This window comes from Brachycentrus maculatus, unplaced genomic scaffold (genome assembly GCF_059751285.1).
Source record: "Brachycentrus maculatus isolate JH-2025_06_01 unplaced genomic scaffold, ASM5975128v1 h1tg000113l, whole genome shotgun sequence".
Lineage (NCBI taxonomy): Eukaryota > Metazoa > Arthropoda > Insecta > Trichoptera > Brachycentridae > Brachycentrus > Brachycentrus maculatus.
The window spans coordinates 91953-115790 of NW_028280866.1; the positions used below are offsets into that span (position 1 = coordinate 91953).

General features: G+C 34.4%; 1 protein-coding gene across 1 annotated transcript in view; it reads right to left on the reverse strand.

Annotated features, from left to right (window-relative positions):
• LOC148309993 (uncharacterized) overlaps window positions 1-23838 on the reverse strand; it is an 80626-nt gene that overhangs the window by 19331 nt on the left and 37457 nt on the right. Inside the window, exons 3-7 of the mRNA XM_088259158.1 lie at window positions 23217-23308; window positions 23035-23136; window positions 5179-5295; window positions 4506-4705; window positions 3323-3424 (exon numbers count right to left, since the gene is read on the reverse strand). Of these exons, the coding sequence (XP_088115284.1) occupies window positions 3323-3424; window positions 4506-4705; window positions 5179-5295; window positions 23035-23136; window positions 23217-23308 (613 nt within the window). The remainder of the gene's footprint in view (window positions 1-3322; window positions 3425-4505; window positions 4706-5178; window positions 5296-23034; window positions 23137-23216; window positions 23309-23838) is intronic.

The following is a 23838-nucleotide window of genomic DNA, read 5'->3' on the forward strand; positions in this document are numbered from 1 at the left end:
GGCATTAATATAAAAGACTTATCAAACCAAACATAAATGTGCCCTCTATTAATCGGAGCAATAAAAACATTCGAGCAATAATATATTTACGACGATTTAAATTATTTTTTATTAGTTAGAATTTTATTTACCCATCAAAATGTTATTAGATCACTTAACAAAGTTATTAAAATTACGAATTATACTATGTACTCTTTATTGTATCACGTCACTACAAATCTACAAGTGCCAGTCTGCAAACGTGCTTAATACATACATATAATTGAATTCAATTCGCAATGGTGAAAATCACTATTATTACTTTTTTTTTTTTTACAAAAATGTTAATAAAATTAGTATATAACCACTCACCGGTGAGTGGTTATATACTAATTTTATTAACATTTTTGTAAAAAAAAAAAATAAGTAAAAATGACTAACCACAAAGTAAATGCTTTAAATATTAATAATATTGAGAATATCACTATTATTGTTTAAATAGATATTTAATGTTCGGAATGCTAATTCAAAGAATATCTGGATATTCTTTGAATTAGAATTCGAAACATTAAACTTAAAATTGTGTACCTGGATAAACAAATTTTTAAATCTTTTTAGGTATAAGCAAATAAAAGTGATCTATAATTGTTTGTATTTAGTAAAAATCAAGAAGGTGAACGTTACCAAGCGCTTTTTGTTCTTAACTATCCCGAAATATCACGAAACAAATTAATTAATTTGTCACATTTAATTATTTAATTTATGTATTTACCATTAACCGTATTTTAACGTTCTGTATTTATTTACTTATGTACGTTATATCGCACAATAATCATATCAATTTCTCATATGTTATTCATTTATATAATATTACACGATTTTTCGCTTTTAACAATCAAGATTTAAATAATCAGCGTTTAAAAAAAATGTTGGTAGATAATAGCGTGAAGTAATAAAATTCAGTTCAAAACACGACGATGTGTGTCGGGACCCGAATGTTGCAGTGCGCAGTGTGCACATTGTGTGAAGTTACTCGAGTGTGTGTGTGATGGACACTTACTAGGCGCTTTTGTAGTTTTTGTTGCGTCCACAAAGGGTTGAGAGCGCTGTTTGCCAACAATAATCTAGAATTCAATTTGCCACGATTAATTTAACCCTTTGAATGAAACCAGTGACAAAAAAATGTCACCGCTTTATAATGGTTAGGAGTAGTCGTATATTCCCAGGGCTGCGGCTGAGGGCAGTTTTATTCCGGGCAATTGGAGTCGCGCAACACCCGCCATAACCCTTTTAGTTCGGGCTTGTGATTGGACTTTATTCATTTTTGATTAAATATCAATAGCTGTCTGAAATGTGACGCCATGAGCCATGCAGGTGTAACGAATCGACGGCTCCACTCGACACTTATTTGGCGGTTATAAATCATTCGATCTTTTTCACTATTGGAACAATAAAATCAATATTTTACAACCGATATAAAATCATCAGCTCATCAATTTATATGTAGTTAATAATTAACGATCTTTGTATTTATTGTATATGTTTCCACATCAAATAATTAACACACGACTTTGGTTTATCAGTTGCAGTACTATAAAAAAATAATGATCCATTAATGAAGACACTCTGTCATCTCCTCTCGTTCGAAAGTCCGAAGTCATTTCCTTTAGCGTCGTCACAAAAAGGGGGTGGGAATACAATGAATATACAATCGGAATCAATTTATCAACCCTTCATACAATCTTCACCCACTTTAAAGTATGTTTATTATGGTGTAAAGTTTTTTTTTTATGTATTTCAAAATATATTTATTATACTTAACTATATTTTACCTAGTTCTGATAACGTAAACGTTGTCGAGTTAATAATTTTTTTTCGCTTCAAAAAAATGTCCTTTATAACAGTAAAAGTACTTATTTTGTGTAATTCAAATGTGAATGACTTGATTTATGTAAGTATTCTCCAAAATTATTATTTCCTTATAATACATACATACATACATGCATCCTTGTATGTTTATGCCCACTGGCCCAGCCAAAAAAGCTCAAACAAAGCTGCATACCTCGGATTTGAAATACTCGTATATGCCTCAAGTTTAGATAAAATGCTCCTATTTGGTAATACCATATACAAAATTATATGAATTCAATACTCGTTGACTTTTAGATAAAAGTCAGATGACAATAAACGTTTCGTCATCTTTTATTTCACTAAATATGAATAAAATAAGCACTAACCATGAAATGATTGTATTGATTCCTCAAATAATCGCGTAAATAAATTAAAAGTAATTAACAATGTTATATCTACCTAGTACCACCAATAATATTGTGCATTTTAGATAATTGTATCCATTTAGTTTGTTATCTTTAGTCTTTGGCGAGGCCTACAAAGACCCTCGGAGCAGATTCTTCTATTGCTTGCAAATTGGCTGCAATAGAATTGCGCAAGACTTCGCTTCTCCGCAAAATGATTCGCGAGTTGCCATCAATTAGGTATTCTTATTGCCTTATTCAATATTATTAATATCAATTACCCGCTTATTATTCTGACCCCAGTGTTAGTGGTGACGTCACAAGCGCTGTTCCTAACTGTCTCCTTACTGCCCGTTGAACTAGTCGTTATTATTCGCATTCCTCTAATTAGTGAAATTAATTCTGTTAAAGCGTTATTCAATTATGTACATTCTTTCGTGACAGACGGGCAGCGTTGTAGTTGTACACGCTCGACTGCGAAACTGGTGTTGCGGGTTCGATTCCCGCCAATCGAAAAATGAATTTAAAAATATATTTTTTTCATTGGTCTGGGTGTTAATAATGCATTTTATTTAAACATTGCCAATACTTACTATTTTACCTGCAGATACCTTTAAAAATAGAGGCATTGCGGGTTACTCCTTTAAAAAAATACTTGTAGAAAACGGCTTCAAAAGTATTTATTTTTAAGTGACACTAATTTAGTCTTCTTTAAAAAAAATCGTTATTAATTTATTGTGTCTATGATGAACTCACTACAGATAATATAACATAAATGCAATCACGATAGGTCCAGTTGTCAAACGATGTTGATAATGCCAACGACAGAAAAATTAAATTGTAGATAAAGTGCCTCGAAGAAGTTCGCATTCGAAGAAGTGGAACGTATTTGATGGAATACAGATGACACGAGTGTAAGAGCTCAAGGTGAAGATCTATCAAATTGGAAAGGAAATGGATGAGGATAGGAAAGAAAAGGATAGCTCATAAACTAGGTGAGAGAGAATACCATAAATGGTTAGGGCACACAAGTTTTTTCAAATTCTAGTGTTTTTTAGTAAAACATAATAATAATACTATGAACTCACCCATCAGCGAACCCGGAAAACATGTGAGCTGGAAACGGTGGTATGGTGTGCCGCGGGGGGGCTGGGGAAGGGGAGGGGGGTCTGCTTCCTCCTCCCATACTCCTAGAACAATACAGAATCTGTCTCAAAATAAAATCACTAGTTGAAATACACGAAAGTACAAATATAATATATAAAGCTGACAGCGGCTTCTACAATAATTATTATGAAATTTTATTTTATAACCTGAAATCCAATCTTCAATTACAATAAATCATTCTCAATTGTATGTAATCTCTTTTTTTCACATTTCTATCTGTCATTAATCGTCATAGTTATTTGATTACTCAGATTTGTATTATGGTATTGCAATGGAAAAAAAAATTTAGACGATTATTTTTATAAGTTTGTTGTGATTTTCGGACAATTTAAGCTGTGCTTATGTATTCTTTGGGTCACTGGTCCAAAAAAGGGGAATGTCTTCCTAAATGGCAAACTTTAGTAAGCTATTTGAGTCAATGCAGGTAGAATGTTTGGGCCAACAGCAAGAAGAGATATTCCAAGCTTTAAAAAAGGTTGACAATTTCAGGTCAACAATACAAAGTCCTTCAGATTGATATTACTCGGATCTTTGGGCTCGTAATTTAATTTTAGCTTTTTCTTAGTTTTCGGAATTCCTTTTTTTGTGATTTAAGAAAAGAAAAATTACTTTTAAAAGTAAAGTACGTACACACATGCTATAAAGTACAATAGCATTGCTCAATAATACTATGCTTTTGTGCATTAGCATGTGCATGTGAATAAACATATGTATCTAGGACCAGTGGTTCTTAACCTGATACTCCGCGAGCTTGTTGCAAGTGCTCCGCGAAACTATGAAAACCGAAATTTTATTACAGTTTTTAACCTCAAAGTTGTGTGAGCTAAGTTCCTTGACATTAACCAATCTGAAAACGAAGAAACGCAAAAGGCTTAGCAATTTGGATGGAGAAATGCGAGTTGGAAGTTATCTTTGTATGTTTTTCGGATCTTTAGTTTTGGTGTACCGCGAATTTTCCTTATGACGAAAACTGCTCCCTGACTTCAAAAAGGTTCAGAACCACTGATCTAGACCTTAAGAAGATAAGTCTCTCTCTACTAAGAATTTGTTTCGGATAATACGTACCCATGTATGTTTGTATTTATGTATTTATCTGCGTGTTACCTTGAAACCGGTGAAGGGGTATCTCCAGGATCGCTGCTCCTCGCGGGCAGGCCGGGCGCCCCCAGCGCCCCCGCCCCCCCGGGGCTCGCGGGCCCCCCCTCCCCCTCCGTCTCCCCGTCGCCGTCCACGTCGTGGTCGTGGTCCTGGTCGTCGTCGATGGCCGACACCTCCGGAGATGAAGTTAACCTCCCGTCGTCCGTCTAAAAGAACACGCCTTATTAACCATATGCAACGTACATTTTTGACATCTTGACATGGATAAAGAAAGATATAGAGATCTGGGTATTTACAGGGCTTACGACCTGTCATAGGTTGGTTAAGTGATCACTTTACTTACTTTACTTTACTTCATGGATACAACCACACTACTCAAATTTTCGTAACTCCTAAATATATATTAAGTCTCACGACGCTTCGCGTGTGAGTTCACTGGAACCATCTTCGGTTGGTTTAAGAAAACTTTTATTAGATTTTTAAATGATCCGGCTAGGATCTGGCATACATCAAAATAAAAGGGTATCTGCCAAATAATGCTAAGAAAAAATTACTCTTAAGTGAAGAAACCCAGATTTGTGAACAAGGATTTGGACAAAATGTTAATATGCAACTTATTTTGTATCATGTTTTATACAAGTGACAAACTATTTACTATTATACTCTGTTTACTCATTACCTTGTCTTCCTTAATGTCGTCTCTCTTCCCCATGACGTCATGGCCGTCCCTTTTCCTCTGTTCTTCTTTCAGCCTCTCTGCCTTCCTCCACTTGGCTCTTCTGTTTTGAAACCAAACCTACAACACACACGAAATTACTGAACGATCACTATCCGTTACATTTTTTCAAAATGACTTAATATTTACTTTTTGATATCTCATCAAAGATGAAGAAGAATATGGAAGTCTGGGCATTTACGGGGCTTACGACCGTCATAGGCTGGTTTAAGTGATCACTTTACACACGTGTAACATTCACCAATTCTACCCATTATTGACAACCACACTACTCAAATTCTTGGAAGTTCTATATGTATGAACCAATTTAGAAACCTTGTTCATGAATCACTAGAACTTCACTAGAGACATCTATTGGTGAGATGTGAAGAATAGATGTCTCACCAATAGATGTCTCTAGTGAAGTTCTAGTGATTCATGAACAAGGTTTCTAAATTGGTTCATATATATAGAACTTCCAAGAATTTGAGTAGTGTGGTTGTCAATAATGGGTAGAATTGGTGAATGTTACACGTGTGTAAAGTGATCACTTAAACCAGCCTATGACGGTCGTAAGCCCCGTAAATGCCCAGACTTCCATATTCTTCTTCATCTTTGATGAGATATCAAAAAGTAATATGAAAATAACTCCTGTAATTGGAGATAATCCAGATTTTGTGAACAAGTATTTGGACACACTCAAAATGTTGTAGACTTAATATTTGTTACTCACGTCGATGAAATAAGAAAAAAATTGTATTCGAATTATTGTTATAAATGTCATTATTGTCACATGTTTACTTCCTAGTTATTTATTTTGAATTCTTTATTTTTCTTAAGGCCCAGTATTCGTTGAGTCGCAACTTAATTTTCTCTAAATCCAGGTAACATTTTACGTATTTGATATTTTTTTTCTAGAAACACCTTCATTGGAAAAATAAGTTTTTCTTCTAAATAATTATATGGTTTTGAAAAGAAAGGAGTAATGGAAAGAAAAGGAATAAAAAATATGTAAGTATATAAAAAAAGTATGTATTTTCTAAAAAATAAATATCCAATCCAAATATTTCAAAAAAAGATCGGACTTGAAGAAATATGTGTCCTCTTCGGAGGTCGGCCGGTGAATGAATTCTGTATTTGCGTTGTATCTCCTCAACTATTTTTTAAAATAATATTATAAGCAGCTGTTTATTCGTTTTGAATTATAGATCTAAATATATTATTTCTCGTGTTGTTATTCATGTCTTACATATTTCTGTAGATAAATAATGTAGTAAGTCTACAGCTGAAAAGCAGTGGTATTTTAAAAAGCATATTTTCAGTCTCTTCCAGCCCTCGGGGTGTGCTGCAAGTAACACTACACAGTGGGCAGAGTGTAGGGCCCACTCCAGCGCTCATCCCCTTCAGCGCGCAGGTCTGTGTAGCTTTACTATTATTGAGGGAAATGAGCTTAAGGGATTACGTGTCATTATTACTTTAAAACCGAGTTCACCCTCTAACCCTCTAATGCACTCTGTGTTTGTATATTTCATTTGCGTTATCATTCTTGCGGTATTTATTATTAAGCTTATATGGCTTATTTTTTTACGTTCTCAATTTTCATAAAATTATTTTAAAGGTATTCTTTTCAAGTAGCACTAATAATCTTAAAATAATGAAATTATTTTAAGTATATTTATCAACTCCTGTACTTATACCATCAATGTTTTGAAAAGAACTTAATTGATTGTCCATTGTCTTGCTTAATGAGTGCAAGTGTTGCCCTGAGGCAATTTAATAGTTTTTATTTTATTTTGTTTTACAGTCAGAAGAACGTGTTAAAGTGGAATCGAAGCAACCCCAAAGTTAGAGTATAATACTTTGAACTTATACAAACATTTGTAAAATTCTTGTTATTCAACTTTGATTTAGTTGTATATGTAAAGGTTAGCACTTAAATTTTATTTACTGCTATTTAATAAGTAGTTTTGCTAGCACATGTATAGCATAAGACATTAAGAATTAGGCAGAAAAATTTTGACCTGACACCGTCAAATTTATATTTGATGATAGTTTATTCAGAATCTACAACACCATCTTGATATACAAAAAAATTTAAACAGTTAACACAATTTTATGTTAGTAATTAAATTAAATATTTTTGAAAACAAATAAAAAATTGTCACAAATTATTTTGCGATAGTTCCTTTTTCACAATCGAAAAAGAATTAATGTCCACTTTTAATTTAAATTAATTTAATGTCCATGATTCCACTGATAAAAAATATGAATAATCAATAAATAAAAATAGAAACAATCCCTGCCCCCTCTTCATCCTTCAACGTCCCAAGGATACAATTCTAAAATTTAGACTTAGCTTCACATACGGTGATTGAAAATGATCGAAACACGTGTCACAATAGATTTTATAATTGGTTGGAAAAACCAGTTTGCCGAAGAGAAGGGATCGGATTACACAATGAACTGGAAAATAAAACAATGGGGTCTTGTTTAGTATATTTGGTAAGTCTGGAGTAGCTCAGCGGAATAACAAACAGTTTACTGAGTTTACTCAATCGTGTCTCGATAGAGTGGGGAGGCGGAACACGGAACACGGAACACCGCTCTCGTACTACTCGCACATCCCCTTCAACTCCGCGAAGCTGTTATTCATTCCGCAACACCCCTCTCATTACAGAAGCGTCATTCTTTTGTGTTTACATCACTCGGTGACCTCTCTCCGCCGATCCCCTCCGAGTGGGGTGACAATACACTCCGTGTAGCGCAAAGTGCCCGACAAAGCGAACGAGAATCGTTCATCTAGTTACATTGTACGAGCGGCGGCGGTGGCGCTGATTGTTTGGCGGTTCCGTATCGCGACCCGCCAGAGAGCATGTGCGCTTGTTGACTCGGCTCGGGGTCGCCTAGAACCCCGATCCTTCGCAAATAGCCCGCGAGGTGTGTGACGAGGTTACCCCGTACCCACCCGGTACGCCATGCCGAGCGTGCGAGTGCATCGCGGGAGGTTCCGCACATCTGCGAGCTAATATTAATACTAACAATAATTGTTACGCTCTAAATTCTCTCCCGCCCTAATCTGTAGCCAGCCGCAAAGGGGTTGGAACTAATTACAGAATGGATATTGTGTTTTAACAAACAAACACGTCCCATTATGTTACTCAAATTGCACTTGTAGCGAGTAGATATTACTTTGCCGCTTCATTTATCTTCCTACATATCGGTTTATGGTTCTATGAAAGTTTATAGGCAGACGCCGCGGCGTAGTTGGGTTGACGCTCGACTGCGTCGCGGGTTCGATTCCCGCCAATTGCAAAATGAATTCGAGAAAGATTTATTTTCAATTGGTCTGGGTATTTGTGATGTATTTTTTTAAATTTACCTTCCCTACCCTGACTATCCTACCTGCAGACAAGCATCTAAAATAGACGCTTTGCGGGTTATTCCTTCGATAAAGAAAAAAAGTGAAAGTGTACGAGTAGTTTCTATAACTATAGAAAATAACTGGTTTAAGTCCGTAATTCTTAAATCATCAGAATGAAATAACATTCACCACTTACATAAATGGTACCTATACAAAAGTATTTATTGGGCATAAATTTTATTTCAACAAAATTATAAACAGATTGTTTTTTAAATGCTTAAAAAAAAGATAACTCTATGAAAGCAATCCAAGCTATCAAGTATTTACTCGCTTTCTTCACTTCACCTCGCCGCGTGTTCTCTCCTCGTGGAGGTGAACAGTCAATTTTTAACCCCTAAACCCGCGCCCCCCCCCCCGTCCCTCCCCTTCCGCCCTCGCCACCCGCAGTCTAATGGTGGTTTAACGATTCCCCTCCGAACACAATACCCTTTGGTTCTTTTTTATTTAAACCCGACTTCACAATATACCACTGTTCTCGCTACTCACTGCAGCACTGTTGTGGTCATCAATTGTTACCAACCCCTTAATCTAAAATCGATGTTTTTGCAGTCACTTTATAAACTGGTACAAAGAGTTTTAGATTATTTTCTTCTAGCGCACATATCCGTGTCTATTAAACTTTTAACGTTACGTAAGGAACTGTACACTGCATCAGATAATACAGTGATTTCATTCAAGTGACGATCGATCTAACTCTCCAGGAAGTATTCTAAGAAGACATATTGACTATTTAATATGTATAATAATAAAAATGTGTCACGTATAACGGTGTCAGTAGGAGCGACTGAAAATACAAATAAGATTAATTGTTTAGTTAAAATACTGAAAATAATTATAATATATTATATTAGAAATAAGCGTAAATCATGCAGATAATGGTAAAATGGATCTGTCTAAATTTTAAATGACGTTTTATGATTGTAAAAGTGAAGGTATCAAGTTACTGATTCCCATAGATTCTTCCCCCGTGGGGCCGAGTTGGCGGGGGGGAGAGCGGCGGAGGGTAAGGGGAAGGATAGAGCGGCGATACAGGGTGGTGAATTTTTCATGAGGACTTTAAAAAATGTATCTTCGAGGAACTATAACCCCCTCCCCCACAGCTTCCCCAAGCCGCCGCCCTGCTAATCTGCATTCCCTTTATTTTGTGTAATGCGATTATGTTATAAACTTTCCACGCGAAGCTTTCATAAAACATAAGATTGTATACTAGGGACATGATACACGATACAGAAAGAGATTTTTTTCTTTGTTTTCAACACTTTCTAAAAGTGAATAATAATTTTTCATCCATTGATAAATACAAATTAAAAAAGAGTAGGCATTATTTGGAGTTTGATAATATTCTAAATCAACATAGACTAAGACGATAATTTGGGTAACCCGCAATGAATGTTTCATATGTTTCAATATTTGATTTAGGTAGGCGCATCGCTTGTATTAATAACATACGACACATTCTAATTGTACTGCCCCTTAGGCCTGTATGGGATAAACAATACAAATATTTGAGTAGTATGTATTTGTTAGAGTTGTTTTCAACTGAAGTACCATTTGTGGTCCGACGAAGTAAATCATTATTGCTTTAATTTTAAAAATAAAGTACCGGGATACGTTGTGTATTTTCACGTGTTTCAATCCCTCTGAGACCATCTTCAAACCTTTTCAGTTTAGAATTTTTTTAATGTACTTACCACAGAAAGTTGTTTCTGTAGTATGTGTGTTATCTTTTACTTTACATATATTTACGGCGGTATTAATTTTATATTATTTTACGGGGAAATGACTAATCCATGATCAGTTCCATGGTCTTTCTGACTTCTCTCTTCCACTTTGGAAACAAAACATTTTTTTAAATAACGAAACTTGTTTATTGTCGTGTTTTCGGGAAGCAATTTGTTGCATTTTTTTAAGGAGAGTAAAAATTCTTTGAAAAAGTCTTTGGTTCAATGAAATGTTTAATAATGTGGTACAAGAAATGCCGAAATGATAATAAAATCAGGTAAATAATCTTAGAATATATTTTTTTAACAATTGAATTGAATTGAAGTCAGATTGTGAGTCGATTCCGCCACGGTTAGTGTGAATTTTAGTCTTAACTCGAATACACTTTTCCACAACATAACTTCTATATTTAATAACGAATCGCTCAGAGCTACAAAAATACTTTGAAATTGAAATTGAACATTTTTCAATTTGAAAAATAAACATCAATACTACATACATTTTAATAATTTATAAAATAATATATCGAATTGCAGATCTAAACCGAATAACTAATTAATGAACTTTTGCGTAGGTAAATAATCGTATCTGATGCTATAAAACCAATATGTACTCGTAGGTACTTGTATCGTCAGTAACGGTCTCAAGTAGATTACTATCATTATTATATTAAGTAATTATATTATCCAGGTACTTGTGCTTACACCTTTGTATTTACCTTCTCGACTTAACTCGAAATACCTCCTTCACGAGATTACAAGATTTAGGTAAAGTGAGGCGCCAACAGGTCCGTACTTACAAAATCAATTGTTATTCACACTATACCATTTTATACTAAAGAAAAAGTCAATATAATAAAACGTATGAAAAAGATAATGTTGTAAAACAGTTTTTTTCATTCTTAACAATATTTGTTTATGTATTCAAAAAGTTTTTTTAAAACCATATTTAATTATTTTCTTCGTGTTTTTCATGTAAATTTATGATAATTTGTAGCGTCGCGTGTTATTTTTATGCTATAAGTAATTAAGTTCTTGCACAACCTAATTATTATTACAATACACTTCTTATTTTTGTAATAAAATCTGTATAAAACCATGCTTTTCAACCCCTGTCTAGTAGTGTATATAATTGCAGATTTTTTCTAGCCTCCCACTACCAGTCTAATGATGTAGGTAACGACGAATCGCGGTCACTTGTCAAAAAAGTATACGTGGAAAAAACTACAAACTTGTTATTTCATTATAAAATATTATGATTTTATTAATAACATATTAAATATAAAACTTGCTCACTGACAGAGTGGAGAATCATTCCAAAATATTTTATTTTGAGGAAAATAATTATTCATGTAAATTATATACCAACATAATAAAAAAAAATACCACAAATATTTTTTACTGAAAAAAAAGTTAATCTTCAATACGCTTCTGGTAGCGCTCCACCACGCATTGTAACGGCAAATTAGGTCTCGATCATCGTAAATCCTAACCGCGGAGTAAGCCCTTTCCGAGGTTACACGGAGCCATCGCATCGCGCTGTACCTGCCGCCCGCTGCTACTACACAGTACTCTGTACTCTACACCGGCTTCCCTGTTGGCAGTTACGCGAGGGTGGCAATTTTAAACCTCATCCATAAAGTCGAGGGTTTGGGAAACAAATTTGTTTAAGTAACGATCTCAGGAGGGGCGGGAACCTCCCCTCCAGCCCCAGCCCTGGGCGGGTGGGAGCGCAAGAAAGGATTGCACTCGCCTACTTTCCGCCCTTCTTGCCAATAAATTATCAAAAAAATGACCCATCCACTATATACCTCTCCTCGTTTGTGCGTGTGTGTGTATATATATATATATATATATATATATATATATATATATATATATATATATATATATATATATAACATATTAATACAGATTAACTATTTAATTGATATTAGTAATGTTAGTAAATAAGCACTCACCGACTACTTCTGTCTACCGGTTTCGAGACGTACCCGTCTCTTCGTCAGGACATACACTACAATTTAACAATCATGCGAACAACACTACACCACACCCACTTAGTACTATTCACATACACTATCACTACACATGCAAAACATGCAGAGCGAGTTGTTAGTCCCACCATGCTTTTGGGAAACTAAATGCATGTGTAGTGATAGTGTATGTGAATAGTACTAAGTGGGTGTGGTGTAGTGTTGTTCGCATGATTGTTAAATTGTAGTGTATGTCCTGACGAAGAGACGGGTACGTCTCGAAACCGGTAGACAGAAGTAGTCGGTGAGTGCTTATTTACTAACATTACTAATATCAATTAAAATGTTTGACCACAAAGTAAATGCTTTGAATATAAATAATATTGAATATAAATAAAACAGATTAACTATATTCATATCTAAGCATTGAGTAGTAACAAGATTGTCTATATAATTAAACAACAACTACATATATAACTTTTTCCACTTTTTTATTTTATTTTATTTGACTAGTGACTGAACACATCTCTAGTCTAATAAAATGATAGTGAAAAATGCTAAGTATTTCTTTTATTTCATAAAATACATCAGAATATCTGATCTCAATACATCAGTAAAAAATATAAATCTAATAAAAAATTGTTTTTAAACTAAATTTATTTTGATTTCTTTTGATAAATCGGTTAAACTGCATAAAGATTCGCATACTCTGATTATAAAATCATTATTATCATATTGATTCTGAATCTTGTATTTCGTACCAATTTTATTTTTCTACGAGATGATATTAAAGATGAATATGTTGCTAACATATGTACCTTCAGCAACAAAAAAATACTACTTATCAATTATGATCGTCTCTTCCAAATACTCTACGTCTAGTTATTTCCTCCCGCTTGCAGGGGTGAGCTGCGCCCGACTGGTAATGTGAATAAAGAAACCGTAATTATGAAATAATAATATCATCACTGTGTCGTTCCCTCCGGGGCAGGCAGAGGGCGTGGTGCCTATTAGGTAAATATATTACACCGGGCTCCGCCGCCTCGGGCAAGCGCAATCATCCTGCGCCGCCTCTGTTTGAAAAGTAAACTTAATAAACCCACATGCGCTTCTGTACTTGGTACCTACATACACGCTATACACACACAAACACATATATAATATACTGCATTATATGATGTAATGTCTGCACAGTATAAGAATTATATATGCTGCAAGTATAGTGAGATAAAATCACTTAGAAATCATTACATCTGTACTTTTTATTTGATTTAAATATTAAGTATCCTCCAAAATTATTGTAATTTTTACTCATTTTTCTTTGTTGAATCAATTTGAAATTTCGTACACTTATTTTGTGCATATATAAAAATACAATACAAAAATACAAAAGTAAAAAATGCAGTTTCGCTTGTTCTTTTTAATATGAAAATAACATGAAAATTTAAATAGCCATGAATAATAAGAGGAAATTGACTTTGAAAAAAAAAGTATATAAATTACTCGGAAAATTATCGTAGATGAAAATACTTGATGGTTACTTTGAAGATATCCCGATATTTTAATACTACAGTAATATACAAGCAACCCGGTGAATCGTCAAGCATGTTTCCGTAATGACTGGCAGAGGTTATGTTTTTAGGTGATATAAGTGATGTCTCGAGAGTGTTCAAGGAGTAGTAGCATGGAGAGGGTTAACAGTAGGTCCTCCACAGACTCGGTACATGGAGGGTATATTCACATAATGTTCTAGGCAAACCACGTCTCATATAGAAGATGCTACAAATTAATTAAATTCTCTTTTAAGTAAAAATAACTAATGAAAAAAGGAATCAATAATACGTATAAATATTATAATTTCAAAACGAATTAAAATAAGTAAACAAATAGACTTGCGATGATTTCTATTCCGTGCTCGGTATATTGCAGCCCCCGTAGCAGGAGCAGTGGTAACTACTATATGATATTTCTCAGTACCAAGTCCTCACACATTACTCCATTAGTTCACCGTTACTCTATTCGTGTTTCATTTTGATTAATTCAATTCGATATTTGTCGGTAAACAATATCCGAAATTAAATAAATATGTATAGCTAATGGCTAAATGTTGAATTCATTCCTATCGACAATGTTAATACGTACAAAAATCTGTTATACATATTTATATTTATGGTTATTGATTAATTGATTTTGTTAATAATCACGCAGAAACATTTTATTTTCAGTCTTAGAAACGAACAAATTAGGAGCAAAAAAACAACTCACGACTAGTTTGTACAGTCGCACGCGGTTAAATATTATGCAATTTGTCTTAATAATACATACATAAATGGTGAAGACGTAATATTAAAGTTTCAATAACTTCAAGGAACCTCATAGACATCGTGTTGTATAATTTAAGCCGCATGTAAAGTGTAAGTTCACCCCACCGCCACCGCAAGATGGCACTAAATGTGATTGCCTCGTTGTCTGTTGTCTCATAATCCTCCTGAAGAAGGCTGAAAAGGTTATCGTAAACAGGCGAGCGGAGTATGAAATTTAATTCCAGCAATATATCGCGAAATATTATGAAATAACGCGTCTTCCACTTTCTATACTCTGTACTCCGTACCGAGTAAAGGCGCAAAAGTATGGTATAAGGAGACCATTAACTTCTTAGCGAACTTTGCTGCCGGTAAACGAATTTGATACATCATAATTCTGTCACGTGTGCGTTAAGCGGCGGAAAACTGACTCACAAGAGCTAAAGGGGGTACTTATTAGTAGTAATAAGGTACGGTGGCGCACCGCTCCGAGCGCAAAGTATTACGAGGAAAAATATTCCGTTAACATCCCCGTGCTACGAACATATTATAGCTATACATACAAGTATACTCGTATGCAGTATGTGTCGGTTATTGCGCTCATTCGTTTTAACAATCAACCGTCCATATTTCCAAATTTTCGTCCGACGAAATCGAACACCATAAAACGTGTATTTTAATCACTATTTTTATCCAAAAAGTATTTCAATCTTCAAACAAATAACTCTTTTAATTTTTTTTTTCAAAAAAATATGTTTTCAATGTGGTATTTTGCCACTTCTGCTATATTTCTTTAGCAATTTCAATCGACGTCGCATAGATTAAAATAAAACAAAACTGAAGATTTGTAATCAAATGATAAAGGCGATTTTTTTCAGCCGTCCTTTATTTCTATTTGATCCGAAGTTAAACTTTTTCAATTTTTATTTTAATGGGTAAATACTGTTTTTACAATAATCTATTGAGATACATGTATCGATGCATTCTGCATTATTTGAAGTACATTTTGAGATATGGTGGTATATACCTACCAAGTGAAATATAAATTAAATATGGATAAATATTATCATAAAGTGTAATCAATTAATGGGAATATTTTTTGCCTATTATTAAATAATTTCACTTTCGTGAAGTGCTTAAAAGTCCTTTTTTAGCGCTTTTGTATAAATTCATATTATCAAATGAATAATATTTAAATATCAGATAAATACAATTTTTTAAAGGATAGTAATTTTCGACGAAGCTATGTCGGATACGTGTGTACCTAGGTACTTAGAAAGTGCAACTCGCAGGAGGCAGTAAGCCTCGTGAGTCGCGATGATGGAAAATAAAGTGGCTAATGTGTTTTGCTGTCGATCAGAAAGTCCTACCTACTAACTGCTGCTTTCCGTCTAATACATTAAAATGTTTAGCAACTTTTCTCGGATTCCGCCATCACCCACCCACCTACACACACACATACATACATACACATACCACTTACTAAATAATCATATATTTTATATCACATTATGGTGGGGTAAAAGAATTTACTGCTACTCGCGCTGGCGGTACAATTTTCTTCTTAATAATAACTTTGTGAGTAAAAAGAGACGTGGAGATGTTATTAGTTTATCTTTCCAAATTCTTAAGCATTGAAGCAAAGTTGTTATACAATTACAAACTCATACATCATATAAAAAGATGTTTATACAAGAAAAGAAAAACCCGCCAACTGATTGTTAGATTGTTTTTCTTACTTTCTCTGATAAAACAAAATATTGAAAAAAAATACGCTATTTACGAAGTCAAGAATATTAATTTTTTCACTATGTATTTACACTGTTTTACTTTACATATATGGTGTGTAGGTAAATATACTAGGTAATATATTTTCTAGGTTAATATATTAAAAAAAAAAACAACTTTAATGAATCCATCACATAACTGTATATACCTACGTATATAAAAATATAAGGTTACAAATAATTCCTAGCATTTAATAAATTATTAACTAAACCGCAACAAAATAAACTTTTATAATAATATAATTAAACTGTAAATTTGTTTTAAAAGCACTTTAATTTATTCATTTTATAGTGATTTCAAAACAAAGTTACATTTTAATTTTTAAATGTAAAATCACAAAGTTAGTGCTTTAAATATAAATTATAAAAAATTAACTTATTTTCTTTTTAAAATCATACAAAGATCTTGTGTTTCTCGTGATGATTAATTAGCGAATATTAGAAATGAAGAGGAAAAAAAGCACCACAGTATTTTCATTTTAGTGGAAAGCGAAATAAAAAATAAAAAAGTAGAATTCATTCTCAATTTTTTGCAGATAGGTCAGAAATCTGAATAATTGGCAGACATGTATGAGGAGATGCATAAATGTTGAAAAAGCCATGAATGATTGCAACAACAGAGTGGTGTGGCGTTCTATCCTCTCTACCCACCTCTGCGGTGAAGCGGCGTGATTATTGCTTTGCTATTAAGTTAAAATTGGATCATTTTACTTGCGAAATATTCACATTGACACGGTGAATTGATAAATATAACATAAAATGATAATATCATTCATATCACAGTTGCACGGTGAGCAATGTAATATAATCTGAGATTATAGTTCTGCTATCTGAAAGGGTTAAAAGAATCAGCATATTTATTTATTATATTAATTAGGAGTATCGAGTGAACACAATTGAAGAACATTTTGATTTATTGCCCGCATAACTTTATACAAATGTCTAATAATAATAGTGTAATATGAAGTGAAGTACCTACACAGGGTTACTTACTCGTATAATGTGACAGGCTTCAATTGGTGATGTTATTATGCCAGTTACACTAATAATTATTATTGATTTTCTCTCAAATGTGATTGATACGAAAGTTGATCAAAGTATCAATCAGCCTCGAATTCAGTTCCTACTGTGAGCCAATAACAAAATATGAACGTCACGCATAATGCCATATCTAGAAAATTTTAGTGGACTTTAACTTGACGTCGATAAAATCGAGCCGGCAGCAGCTTCGCCATTGAAAAAAAGTAAAAAAATATTAATAATATTGAGATTATCAAAAAACATACTTATACTTTTCTTAGAATGTTTTTTTTCATAGTAAGTTAATATATCATATTTTAAAGTTGGATTAGTTATAATACGTAAAATATTAATTTTTTTCGAATTGCTTATAGCTTTGATAGCGGAAATATAGTATGATAATAAATAATTTTATAAATAAGTACTATTTGTAGGTGTGTGGGAGTGGAGGCCGTAGCGGGTGCGAGTAGTAGGTAGTAGGTAGATGGACCCATAATATGATAATGGAATAAGCGGCCGCGCTGTCAAAAATAAAACGCTACAAATTCGATGGGGATTATCGCATTTGTGTTCCGAATCAATTTAATTGTATTATTACTCGTGTCAAAGTTCTGCGAAGCGGGAAACTCAATTACACAATTACGCATTTACACAACTTACGCCGAATGATATTTTTTGTAGATAACATTTATTCAGAACGGGATGTTTTTGAAACATTCTTAATTGAAAGGTCAAAATAATCAACGTTTGAATTATATTTATGAATTATATTTTATTTTTTTATCCTCTCTTCTTTTTACCCAATCCAAATTGTTCTTAAGTTCAAAATATTTTGATTCTTTGTATAAAAATTCTGAATTTTACCCCAAATAGGAGTTCTGTCGACACCTTAACTTCTGCATTCCCATCTTTGTAAACTTTTCCTCTATGCTGTGATATAAACAAAAAAAATCTCGATATAAGTACCTCTAGAGAAAGTGAAACACAGCTTTTGTGAACAAATATTTTAAAATATTCTAATAACAGTGAATTACATAAAAACTGGTCTAAAAATAATTATAAAAAACTGAAATTGCATTTTCAAGTATTACTAAGTATGTTAAATAAGTTGTAAAAAAATATCCCACGGATAAAAAAACATATCTACTTAACTCACAATTTTCAATGAAATTTGTACTGAAAATTTAAAGTGTTTTAAACATAATACAACTTTTCAAAAATTAACAATATGGTTAAATGTATCACACGTATCGTTTGTAGAATGGAACATTACGCGTATATACGATGCGTACACATAAATTGATTAAAAAAATCAGCCAATGGCAGGTCGTAAGCCCTGTAAAATTCCCAACTTCCATATTGGCACCTATTGAGGTTATTGAATCTCCTTTTAACATTAACAATAACAAAGCACGTTTTGAATTTGAAGGTTTCCTGCATTTATACAACATATATTTATTTTATTTTTTGAACAAATGATAGTTCTAGCAGTAAGTAGATAATGAGTGTCAGGTCCATTGTGTAGGTTTGTAATAGGCAAAGGCAGCATCTTGACAGGTTGTTTAGTAGTTATGGTGTAATGTGTGTGTCGTGCAGTACCAGCACCCCACGTAACGATCGTTCCTAACATTTTGTGAAAATGGATCGCAATCGGACACCGAGTCCCTTCCCTGGGGTCGGCGCTGCGCCCCCCGCGCCCCCGCGCCTCCGCGCCCCCTGGACGTGCGACGTGCGACCGGCGCGCGACGTGCGGACTCCGTGCTCCAGTTTGCAAAGATTGTTACTTTATTCAATTTGACTCCCAGTAAGTGTTAGGTATCGCTTTCACTCCATTTTGTTATAAGAAGAGTTATTCAATTCTCAAACACTTAGTGTTAAGGAAAAATCATAAATAAAAGAGAAATACATACGTATATTATGTCATTTTCACTATCGTAGTTTTTAAGCCTTACATTCGTAGTACAAATGGTAAGATATTCTCTAGGTACTCATGCACATCTAGGTCTACCTTCAAATATTGCTGAATGTTGTTATTTGATCGTATAAAACTAATGTTTACATAGTATGTACAACAACAATCCCATAAGTACCTACCTACAATTCATTTTTGCGTATGAAATTAGGATTTTTTTTGATCTACCTTAATTTTATATGAAAATCATTTAATTTTTGCAATTTTTAGAATGGGTTCTTCGTATTGTTGGCATTTTTAGCTAATAAAACTAAGTTTTTCAAATACAAGTAATTATATAATACTTTTTTTTTAACGAACAAAAGTTTGAATAAAATGCAATAAAACAGAATTTTGCAAATTTGTTTCTTATTGTCGTCAAAAATTTCGTTTAGCTTTAGCATAATCATAACACCTTCTTTGATATTGCTTTAAAGCACATGCAGAACAAAACGATTATAATATACTAGATAAGTTAGAGTTTAAATGGATTTGAATATTATATAATGAGTGAGTGAGGGTTGGCCTTAAGTATTTTTATATTGTCTATCGTTTTTTTAGGTGAAATACTAATTGGATTTCTAAATAGGGTATATACATATGTGTTATCCTACTCTGTTGTCTCTCTTATTGCAGTTCCCTATACACTTATTAAGGAAAAGGGGGAAAAATCAGCGGTTTACATATTCAATGAGTATAAAATAATGTCGTTTTGAAAATCCATAACATTGTTCATAATCAAATTCTACTTTCTATTTAAACATCATTAATAAACATATACTTTCTTGTTTTTAAAACACATAAAACCGGCTACGAATTATTACGAAGACTTCCGTCAATGCGTGGCTGCAATATTTGTATGGACACGGCAGCCGTGTTCAACGCACAGAACGTGTTAACCTATTTAGCTCCGGGACGTTTAAATGTGTTTAACGATATTCGTTAAAATAAAGGGATCAGTAGAGCAACTGGTTTCCTTTTTGCAACAGAAAGAATGAAAGTGAATAGAGAATTCTTGTTATGTGAAAAGGTAAATCATACGAGTTAACCGTAATCCATCGCAGAGAGCCTTTCCCTCCCCCTGCGGGTCTCCTGATCCCCCGGGACCCCCGCGCCCCGCCGCCCCCGCGAGTCCTGCCTCCTTCACAACATTATATCTATTTATTAAAAGCGACTTGAGCTTTCTGTTGTCTTTATGGGAACCGTTTCTTATCGTCCGACCCTCGCCACCACGGAGCGCCACCGGGTGAGTAGGAATGGTACTACATTTTGCAACAAGGTCATATAATAACAACAGTTTGTAGTCATCATGTAGTACATGATGATTATAATTTATACAAACTGAGACATAATGTACGAAATTACTAATTCATTTTAAAATGCTTATTTATTGCACAGGAGTATGCTTTCTTCTAGCTTTGTGGTGTTATGGTGTTATTACGAAAATCAAAAGATTCAGAAGAGCAAATTAGTAATGACGATGGATATAAAAGAAGAAGCTGTAGTAATGTTGTCGTTGCAAATATTTTCCCTGATACAGAAGGTAGAATTGTTCGTAATTAGAAAAATCAATCGACAGTTTTCTGACCATTATTTAAGTTTCGGTTTTACATACCACCTTCATCAAAAAGTTCCGGGAATTTAATCAGAAAATTAAAAATACAAGATCATAATCGATATTGTATCAGGGCAAATATTTGGTATGGTGTTATGGTTATGTTATGGCGTCAAGCACTCAAAGCACGATTACTCTCCATGTCTCCGTTTCGATCTTGCTCCAAGTTCCAAAGGCGTTTTAACTTAAAGAGCTGTGTATTCCACACGAATGGCTAGAACACTAACTAACTATGGTGATGGTACGCCCCTTATCCGCTGAGGTAGGCAGAGAGAATAGAACGCCACACCAATCGGCCTTTGCAAACAATCTTCGCCACTTCCGCATTAATGCATTTCCACATTATTACCACCCGCCGATTAATCCGACTCCTGATGTGACCGCACCCATTTGAAACACTTGATCACATCAAGTTTTACTCTGCTTCTATTACCAACCATATTCGTCTCATACATTTATTTTACTGTTTTTTATTCGCTCATTCGATTCACATGCCCAAACCATCTAGACACATCTTTCCTAATTTTATCGTTATTACTTATTTCAGCCTTGCATTTTCCTTATATCACCATTCGAACATCTATCATACATCGTCTTGCCACACTTTTATTTGAGATATCTCAATTCGAAAAAAAAACAACTAAAGAAAATAACCAATGGTTTCTATTTAATCAGAACGTTTTCACGACATTTATACTTCCCTCAGGAGTATTCGAAAGGCATAAAAATAATCATAAACGTTTTAGTGTTTTCAATCGCACCTTCCTCTCAGTGCTGTGCAGGTACTAGGTAGCTCGCTTGAAGAGGTATACATGTAGCTCCATCACTAGGTAACATAACGTTCCGCCGGAAGTTATTTATGTCCCAAATTATCTGTCAGTTTTATTTGAAAGGGGATTATTTCACCCTAAAAAGATGAACTCTGCCACGTTTTGCCAACATTCAACCTAAATGTATTTACCCGATAAGTTTCTGTATCGCTGTAACCATATTTTATGTTACACCTCAGCACTTTTATTAAACTAGACATTTCTCGAAACGTTCTTCTCGAGATCTTCCCCTTTTCCCTCCCCGTCGCGCCCTTCCTGCACCGCTCAACCCCTAGTCACTAGTCGCTAGTCAACCCCCCGACCGACTGACGGAATCTTTTCTATATCCACAATTTAGGTGCCTTACTAATTATTTTAAATCATTCATCGATTTTCACATATTGTTTATCCAACTTTTATTAATAATATAGAATGTAAAACTTTTTATTTTTTTTCCTTTTAAAAGTTGTTTAAAAAAATCTCAAACAACAAATTACTTTTTACATGACATAAGCCATTAATAACACGTTATGGGCATCTAATTAATTATTACTTAAAATTTAAGTAATTATTTACAATCATTAATCAATTATCATATATTCTTTTTATAATTTTTATTAATAATACGAGTATGTAAAACGTCTTCTTTTTTTCTTTTAAAAAGAGATTTTTAAAATCTCAAAAAACGAATTGCATGACATAAGCCAATAATGACACCTTATGTGCACCTAACTAATCATTTACAGTCATTAAACAATTTTCTCAAATTATTTATATAATTTTTGTTAATAATATTTAGAACAAAAGTGATTTTAAAAATCTCAAAAAACGAATTACTTTTTACATGACATAAGCCAATAATAACACGTTACGGGCAGTGTGAAAATGGTACTTTACATCTACCCCTCGATCCCTTTGTGAGGCTTCATAATAATAATTATTATCAAGGGTGCGTACCTATAAAAGTATTATCTACTAATCCTTCTACAGCAGCGCGCAGTTGGTCAGCAGAAGCGAGTAATGACTCGCGCCAGCCCTGCCCCGGCGCTACGCTCGGGCGCCGAGTTACCCCATTAAGCCGCCACAATCCGCAGACAACGAACAAATCAAATTGAAAACATTCAAAATTCAATTACTTTCATCGGGGACACTTTGTCTATGAACTCCGCCGCATGAGAAAGTTATCGACTTGCGAAGGAAATGAGGGGTTCACTCACTTGGACTCTGGCCTCCGTGAGATTGATCTTCATGGCTAGATCCTCTCTGGTGAACACGTCGGGGTAGTGGGTCTGGGCGAACGCGGTCTCCAGCTCCTCGAGCTGCGGGCAGACAAGTCGAGTCAGTAAAGGGGCTACTCACCGCGCTCGCCGCTCAGCCAGCCACTCGAGCCGACACTCACCTGCTGCAGCGTGAAGGTCGTGCGGTTCCGGCGCTGCTTCCTCCTCACGAAGGTGTCGTCGTGGATGGCCGGATGGTAGGAGTAGGAGGTATCTGCAACACAGACGGTCATGTAGTCGCGGCGAGGGTGCGGGCGTCCCGAGGGACTCGGAACTCTAACTGGATTTCGTCTTAATGGACACACCCTTTGATCTTTAATAACAGTGTTACGGAACTAAATGGTTAATGAGATCTGTCCCGGGCACGCTATTATTGGCTTACTTTCCTAACTTCGTCAACTTTCGTATTCCGGTTATCGGACGATCTTAACTCGATATCTCGTTTGTATAATGTCGGCTTATTGAATTCGGCGACAAAAGAGTAAAGTGTATCTACAGTTCGCGTCCAAACACGTAACGACTTTATCTCGTTACTAACTTTTAATGGAGAATTCTCAATTGGAGTACGATACGCCGCAGATTTATTCAAATCGTCTCCTTCTTCTCTGAGAACTCGGAAGTTACTTTTAATATTGTTTCCATAATTTCACGCGAGTATCTCGACTGCCTTATTCGAGAACTGATTTACGTAATAAAATGCAATATCGGTACCGAGAGCGAGTACCTACCGCGCGTACAGTACAT